This window comes from Neodiprion pinetum, chromosome 5, assembly GCF_021155775.2.
Source record: "Neodiprion pinetum isolate iyNeoPine1 chromosome 5, iyNeoPine1.2, whole genome shotgun sequence".
Taxonomy (NCBI): Eukaryota; Metazoa; Arthropoda; class Insecta; order Hymenoptera; family Diprionidae; genus Neodiprion; species Neodiprion pinetum.
Genome location: NC_060236.1, coordinates 23253948 through 23262911, shown reverse-complemented (window position 1 = coordinate 23262911; position 8964 = coordinate 23253948). Strand labels below are relative to the sequence as shown.

Sequence of the window (8964 nt, the reverse complement as noted above, 5' to 3'; positions counted from 1 at the left end):
CATAATTCAGGGGCTGCAAGTTATGTAACAGACGCATGTATGACGTGATACTCGGTAATGGTTATGAACTTACCAGATAACAGTTTTGATATGTATCGTCGGAGAACTGCATACCGGGTGTCTCCAAAATACCGCTGCGATATGTTTAGTTGCCTACCACCGAGGGGAACAAATATCGGTTTAACAGACCTAACGAGTCATGATCACTTTGGTGGAGTCAAGGTTGAAATTCACCACCGCAGGCAGATCTCGAGAGAATCTCATCACCATATTTTTTCCTCGATCGTAAGGCACCGTGTATGAAATCGATTTTTACGTAGCTTAATTGCGTAGTACAGACTGCAGCAGAGTTTGCTGGAATCACGAAGTGAATTTTAGCTTACGATACGGAAAAACTGATTCGAGAACTATCCTGAATTACGCGAGTCAAGATTTGGGGAATATCGAGAATGAATGGTCGAAACGCTATAATCGGCATGGTGAAGATATTCTTGGAGGATTCATTTTATTCGTGACTCGATCATAACGTTCACTTTTTTAATCTGAAAAGCGGGAGGAAAGTATTATAGCATATAATTCCCTCTGTTACACCTTTTCTTCCGCAACTTACTTTTTTCCCGCCGGTAAATTTCAAAGTTTTTTCTGGCTGTCTCCCTTTTATCCCAATTTTGAACTAATTCTTTCTGTATTGATATAAACTGTCAATGATATTCTATTTTTGAGACCAATAAGATAATCACACTTACAGGAAAGAAAAAAGTATTATGATTTTTTATACAACAGACGAAGTGTTTCGTTTAGTTGAAATAATGGATAAATTATGAATAATAATTAATGTCTAATTTGCATATACAATAATTATAATTAGATCGCATTCCGGTTTTTCATTGGTCGTGTCGACGTTGTTATCTTCTCCCATATCGGACCCTTCCGATTCACCTTCAAATTTAGCTCCATAAAGATGCTTTATGAAATTGAAAATTGCGTCAATGAAGGCAGATTTAAAAAGACGCTACGTCATTGCAATGACAAGTCCTTTGAAGGTAGAGTAAAACGTTGTCAATTCTCTCGCGTGTCGTTAGAGTCCAATCGCCCCTCACACATGCTATGTAAGCAAGTCTATCCTACTACCGTGGCAAACGGGGTGCTTGCGCTGAGGAGGAAAGCACCACGTTCCCGGACATTCAAAGTGTGTCACGTTATAAGGCAAAGTTGCCTGTAGAGACCAAGGGGACCCGAAATTATTGGACTCGAACGACACGATGCCAAAGAGCTCTGGAAGTACCAGTGACGGAGCCAATTTTATGAATTGGTTTGAGTCAAGTTAAAGTGAGGAGATTGAAGCGACTGAATCGACAGTGCGATAAGACTGTCCATCTGAAAATTTTTGCATACCTGAATGGCTCGTACGTCGTCGATATCTAGCTTGAAGTTAGGGTAGTACTCCGTCATATGCGGCGACATGACAGCCGATTTGACGTTGCTGTGATGGATTCCAAGTGCATGACCGAACTCGTGGGTTGCTACTTGGAATAGGTCGACGCCGCGATGGCTGCCGATGGTCTAGGTTTTATTAGCGTCAAAGTGAGCACGACCATCAGGTTCCGGACCATGGCTCCAATCCAAGCGCCTTCCAGATCCGTCCGATCTGGATTCGTCGAAGCTAATGTCGATGTCAGCCTGCAATTGTGAGGAACGTCAAGTTTCAGAAAATCAAATACATCTTACTTATTTCTCATGAGCTGAAGAGAAATCATAACAAAAGATCATAAGAATCAAAACTTGAAGTCGAGTCTCTCGTATAGTCTCAACAATGTCTTTATACCTTCCCGTAAATTTGAATGAAGCTCAAAGACGTGTGTTCAGCCCACATATTACAGGCCTTGTTGATTTCTTTGTCGACTGCTTTATGCTGGAGTCCTCGAGGGTAGCGTAAATTCTTGTAAGTCAGATTCGTATGATGCCACTTATAACCTGAATAATATGAGATTTCAAATTTATGGAGGATTCGTCATTGTTTGAGGACTCAGAGGAATCTTCAATATACGGTTCGTGAATGAGGTGAAGTAAAACGTTGAACTGTAAAGACAGTGCAGCGGTCGCATTGAGACCAGAGACAATTCCATAGTTTCAATAATTTAGGTGAAAGCCTAGTTTGCGTTTTCGTTAAACCAGTTCAAAGAGACTTGAGTCGTTACTGATGTCTCGATTGTTCATAACGTCAATCGAAATCTATTGTTAATGTGAGATAAGAAGTGACGGCAAAAGATGTATGTAACATTATTCGTAACGTACTCGACATAGTATACTCCTCCGATCGGGCATCCCTGGTTACTTTACGTTTCTTACTATTGTCGCATCTTGGAATGGACATCCGTCGAATCGTTGCAACATCCAATTCATCCGCGGATTGTCAATAATATGTAAAATAGAATATGAGTATGCGATGTACACGTAAATCCATGTATTCTAGGTACTTTCGAATGACTCGCAAGTAGTTGTCTGCATAGTAAGACGGATCCAGTTGAATAACCATACTATGATCGGAAGATTAGTTGAGATTTTTTTGACAACCAACTTACGTATGGTTCGATCAAGTATAACGATAGAATAACTATCCACGACACAAATCAACTACACGAGTAGTCAAATATTCCTGCTATATTCCGATATTAGGATTCCCGGCAACACTTCTTTTAATACGTTGTGGAAACCATTGATAGCGGTAGATTACACATCCAACCAAGAAAAATTTTATCAGTTGCCCTGATGTTTTCAAAGAATTTCGGTATTTCAAACAGTAGAATTCACAAATATAACCATGATTATTTTGGATCGACTCTAGTTTTTATGTTATTTCAGTACTGTATCCGAGATGACTCGATCAATGTTCATAGGCGAATATCTCTCAACCAATTAGAGTTAGGAAAATACTACATCCGTACTTTTTCATGGAACGTCGAAGTTCCTGTAAGAATCTGTTGTTGGGTAGTTTACAAGTTGAGCTGCTTCCGGGAGGAAAAAAAATTCTAAAATTTTCCAATTTTTTTCTCGTCTCGTCTGATTTGAATGAAAAATGGAGAAAAGCCGAGGCGTATTGACCCATTGGCTTCCTATCATCACGCTCATGCCTTTTTTCCCGCTTCAGATGTCTTAATCATTCAATGTCAATCGTTTCAGCTATTCATTATTTGTCCGGAAAAACCATCTCAGCGGATACTCGTTGTTTTATCCTCAATTGATTGCCGTTTGAACTAATTAAACGATAAGCGGTCAATGTTACAGAACAAGTGATAGAGGCGTATTCACCCATTGGCTTGCTTCAATCTAGCTCACATTCTTTTCTTCCCGATTCAAGGTATAGTCGTTTCAAAAACTCGCAAAGGAGAGCATCTTTCAAATAAACGAAAATATTTCATCACTGATTCACGTGATATTACGAAAAACATAAAAAAAAACGCGCTTTATTTCGCAGGTGCAATAAAATGCATGCATTAGAAAGTTGATCAATTTTCAAGAAAACGTTTGAACAGATACCGTGACAGTATTTTTGTGATATTCAAGAAAGCTCTGAATTGATATCACATTCTTTAGTTCTATCTTTTGTGACAGGATCCCGTGATTCGGGTTATTGTGCAACTCGCAGCTCGTAAGATGCTCCAGACCAGAATATGGGCTAAGCTTGAGAGGGAAATTAGAGATTGCAGTCTTGCAGGAACGCCCGGGGGCAAAGTTGCCCGGTCACAAAGTTGGCGTGTCCCAAGTTCACTATTGTTTCGCTCATTGCGCACCGATTGCTTTGAAATTTCGGTCTTAGCGGATTTCTCCTGCTCCGTTTCCCTCTCTCAGCATTCGAAAGTGCACGAACTGCATTCGGTGCTGCAGTTATAGCCAAGCTTTCCCAGTATATTTGCTTTGATTTACCGATTACAATCTCTAACGTGGCACAATGCAGGACTTGCTGCTGCTGCTGCTGCTGCTGCGTCTTCTACGTTATTTATAATTACCACTTTAAATGGCTCGGATTTTGAGTCGAATAATCTGTCTGCAGGATATGTTGCTTCTGAACTTTTGGATTCTTATTTTAAAATTCGTTTCTCGAAAATTTCGGGTCTTCGACCAGTCGATTGTTCGATCTTTCGAGATTTCCACCCCCACCCTTTACTTGTGCTCACTGCGCAATTAATATTCTAAGACACGTGTCGGTCGTTTCGTCGTTATCGTAGAAGTGAGGAAGTTGGTGAAAATGGAAATCGTCAACGTGACAACAGAGGTCAAGCCGTTACTTATAGGTTTACTGAATTAGTTAAATTGAGTTTCAAGCTAGGCGGGCTTGTTCAAACGTTATAATGGAAAGCTCAACTTTATCAGCGGTAATAAATTGACAATTAAAGCGGAAAAAAATCAACAAGTATACCTGCCCATGTGCATACTTGTACAAACTCGGGGCCGGGAATGAAGAACCAACTAAAAACGGACCAAATGATTGTTTCTCTCTTTCCCATAAACTCCGATTTCACGAGCAGCATGACGCGATTTCTCTGCGTGTGTCCCCGCGGGAAACTCATTTTCCCTTTGAACAATAGTCACGCCATGCGTTGTAAATTGTAACGACGTTTTGAATCTGTTGACGTCAAAGAAACTCCCATAATTGGTTGTTTGTACGAACGTGATATAAACATGCGTCATAGGTAACTCGGGCCTTGAGTTTTTCACAATGCTGCAGCAGCCCGAACGTAAAAATTACTCAATTGCAGATGCACCTTTGATGCAGTCTCCAAATATGGATGGATTGGGATTCCTGTGACCGGTGCGTAGAAATTTTGGAAATTTACTGCAAATCAAAATTTACATTCGCATATTTCATTTGATTCGGTGAATAGCACTAGGTTCTTCAGCTTCAATTTTGTATCACCCACCTGATTGTTGACCCAGCCATGATCCATCGAAATTCACAACGCGATCTTATTGTTGAGTGAACGTCAATCCAACTCCGAAACTAACGTCAGAAATATATCAGTCAGATCAATTGACGATATTTATTACTCGCGGGCTAAATCATACGAATGGTACGCCGCAATTTAGGTTAAATAAAATCAGGGCAACTGAAAAAAATTTTCTTGGTGGGATGTGTAATCTACCACTATCAGTGGTTTCGACGACGTATTAAAAGAAGTGATGTCGGGAATCCTAATACTGGAATATGGCAGGAATATTTGACTACTCGTGTAGTTGATTTGTGTCGTGGGTAGTTATTCTATCGTTATACTTGATCGAACCGTAAATAAGTTGGTTATCAAAAAATCTCAGTAAACCTTTCAATAAGATTATGGTAATTCAATTGGATACTTCTTACAATGCAGACAACAACTTGCGAGTCATTCGGAAGTAGAATAGATGGATTCACATGTCCATGGCATACTCATATTCTATTTCACATATTCGAATAATTGACAATCCGCAGGCGAGATGGATGGTGCAATAATTCGACAGATTCCATTCCAAGGCGCAGCGTCAGTGACAAGCATAGAGTAGCCAGGAATGCCCAATGGAAGGAGTATCGTCTGTTGGGTACGTCACAAATATTATCAAATCCTGCTTTCGTCGTTATTTCGCACCTCAGAATAAATTTTGTTAGACATTGTGAACAATCAAGACATCACTAGAGACTTGAGTCTCTTTGAAATGGTTCAACGAAAATGCAGAGTGGGCATTCACGAACTTTATCAAACTATGCAATTGTCTCTTGTCCTAATCTGACCATTGCACTATCTTCATAGTTCAACGTTTCACCTTATCCCATTCACGAATTGCAAATTGAAGATTCAACGAATGCTCCATAAGCTTGAAGTTTCGTATTATTCAGGTACTAAGTGGCCTCATACGAATATGACTTAGAAGATGTTCAACTAACCCTTTCGAGGACTTGAGCCTGAAGCAGTCGATAGAGAAATCAGCAAGGCCTTTAATCTGTGGGCTGAACATACGCTTCTGAACTTCACCAAAACTGACGGGAGGGTATAAACAGTTTGTTGAGACCACATGAGAGACTCGATTTCAAGTTTTGATTCTTATGATCTTCCATTGGACGTCTCGTCAGTTTATAAGAAATTAGTACGACGTGTTTAATTTTCTGAAACTTGACGTTCCTTACAATTCCAGGCTGACATTAATATCAGCTTCGTCGAATTGGACGGACCTGGAGTGGACTTGGGTCAGTCAAATAGTCCAGAACGTATTTGCTGGGATCAATTTGACGCTGCTGAAACATGGACCATCGACAGCCATCGCGGTGTCAACTTACTCCAAGTAGCAGACCACGAGTTCGGTCATGCTCTTGGAATCCATTACAGCAGCGTCGAATCGGCTGCCATGTGGCCGTATATAACGGGGTACGACCCTAACTTTAAGCTAGATATCGACGACGTACGAGCCATTCAGGTATGCAAAAATTTTCAGATGGACAGTCTTATCGCACTGTCGATTCAGTCGCTTCAATCTCCTCACTTTAACTTGACTCAAACCAATTCATAAAATTGGCTCCGTCATTGGTACTTCCAGAGCTCTTTGGTATCGTGTCGTTCGAGTCCAATAATTTCGGGTCCCCTTGGTCTCTACAGGCAACTTTGCCTTATAACGTGACACACTTTGAATGTCCGGGAACGTGGTGCTTTCCTCCTCAGCGCAAGCACCCCGTTTGCCACGGTAGTAGGATAGACTTGCTTACATAGCATGTGTGAGGGGCGATTGGACTCTAACGACACGCGAGAGAATTGACAACGTTTTACTCTACCTTCAAAGGACTTGTCATTGCAATGACGTAGCGTCTTTTTAAATCTGCCTTCATTGACGCAATTTTCAATTTCATAAAGCATCTTTATGAAGCTAAATCTGGAGGTGAATCGGAAAAACGGGAATAAAGTCGAAGATTATTCCCGCGGATGGGTTTACTGCCTGAGTAAGGCGAGACAAAAATAGTTTTCAAAATTAAGTTAGATAAAATCAATTCATGGAAGTATATGTATCTAATATGTTGTTACGAAACATACGTAAATTCTCGTTCGCTTAATTTTCGAAGAATCTATTGAGTTTCAAAATTATAATACAATCTAATTGTAATTACTCTATGTACAAATTAGACGATAAATATTATGTATAAGATGTCAAATATTTCAAATAAACGAATGGAGTACTTTTTTTTTTTTCAATGATTATAAATATTTCGTTCATCTGTAAGTGTCGTGATTTGATTGGTCTCAAAACTATAATATTACTGCAAGTTTATAAAAATACGGAGAAAAGTAGTTCGAAATTGATAAAAAAAACGAACTGAGAAAACCAGACAAACTGAAAACTCATTAGCAGGAAAAAAGTAGGTTTGCGGGGAAAAAGGTCTTAGAGAGAATCGTATGCTACTTTTGTTCTGCTTTTTAGGTAAAAAAAAAAGTAAAAATAATGGTCAAGAAAAGAATATAACGAATCCTCCAAGAATATCTTCACCATGCGGATTATACGGCTTTGACCATTTTATTCTACGCATTCCCCAAGTCTCAACTCACGTAAATCAGGATAGTTGTTGAATTAATTTTACTGTATCACAAGATAAAATTCATTTCACGATTTTAGCAAACTCTGCTCCAGTCTGTACTACACAATTAAAGTTGGTAAAAATCGATTTTATACACGGTGCCTTCTGTTCGAGGAAAAAATATATTCATGAGATTCTCTCGAGATCTGCCTACGGTGGTGAATTTTCGGAACCCACATCTATTATGTGCGTGGAAAATTTTTTCAGTCATTTCTCATTTACTATTCATTCCTTCTTTGCACAAAGATTTTTTTTATCAAACTTCCGAGTTTTATTTGGTCGCAGACGCTCCGAGCGCCCCGAACAATTTACATACGTTTTGCAGGTCTTGAGCAATCAGCGGTGATTCTTGAAGAGCGGAGAAACACCTTTCAATTTCGCTTGTACAAACACATATGTAAACATAATTTACTCGTGACAAGGAGAAAATGTCGAGAAGCAAGATTTTCAAGAACTCCGATCGTGCACCGAGACTTCGTTAACAAACAAGTCCATATATGGACAATCTACAGATTGGGTCACTTGGACCCACGTCGGCACAAATGCTAGTACCGTTTCTGACCAGTTATACATTTTTCAGAAGTTAGCAACAAATCTAGGCTAATTTTGTCACGAGTTACGGTGACAGACAACTTTTCATGGGTCGTTAATAAGGCGGCATTGCAGCATTGTCCACATGGTAACCCGTACCATAATCAGTGGTAAAGAGCAGTTCTGCCATTTCGGTTTACAGTCCAACTACGAAGCGCCGCAGTTGCATAGCTTAATTGTTACAGCTGCTTGAATCGCGTATCGAATGGCTATACACGCGAGTGTAAATGTAGGTAGGTGTATATTGGCTGCAGAGAACTATTTTCAGTTGCAAAATAGTACAAATCAATGCAACACTGCGCTTGATTGGAAAACAGCAGTATCCAATTTCCAGCTCTCTAATCCCTGAACCCGGATCAGTGATTGACACTGTAGACCAAATTTGTTTTCATTCTTCTTGTCGTTCAGATTTTAACGGATACCTGCAGATCTCGTTGAATCGTCGGCTGTTCCATAAACTCTCGCGTGGTCGTCAAATCTCTCCAAAGATCAATCTTGAGCCCATTGCAAAACTGCGACCAATGAAAGAATCAGGCAAGAGGTTTGTAACCGTGGTCTAGATCAGATTGGCGAGGCGTTTGGAAGGTGCGTAAATCGAACGACATTGTTACATATCTTCAGGGAGTTTATCGGGATTTTTCATCGCTGTACGAGCTCGCGTGAAGAACGGTGAAATTTCCTCAGTTTGAGTGAGGAGAGGGAATAAATTTCCACTCAGGAATTATTTACTGCCTAGGCCGTATCTCTGAGTGACAAAAGCGTACGGTATTCGACCGGTAGTCGAA

The 8964-nt window shown here is 40.0% G+C and overlaps 1 protein-coding gene across 1 annotated transcript; it reads left to right on the top strand.

Annotated features, from left to right (window-relative positions):
• Positions 1–4680: 4680 nt before the first annotated feature.
• On the top strand, positions 4681–6642 carry LOC124218533 (50 kDa hatching enzyme-like). The gene is made up of 5 exons (XM_046625072.1): positions 4681–4691; positions 5465–5571; positions 5924–6018; positions 6163–6441; positions 6562–6642. The coding sequence occupies exons 1-5, from the start codon at positions 4681–4683 to the stop codon at positions 6640–6642; spliced, it is 573 nt and encodes a 190-aa protein (XP_046481028.1).
• The last annotated feature ends 2322 nt before the right edge of the window (positions 6643–8964 follow it).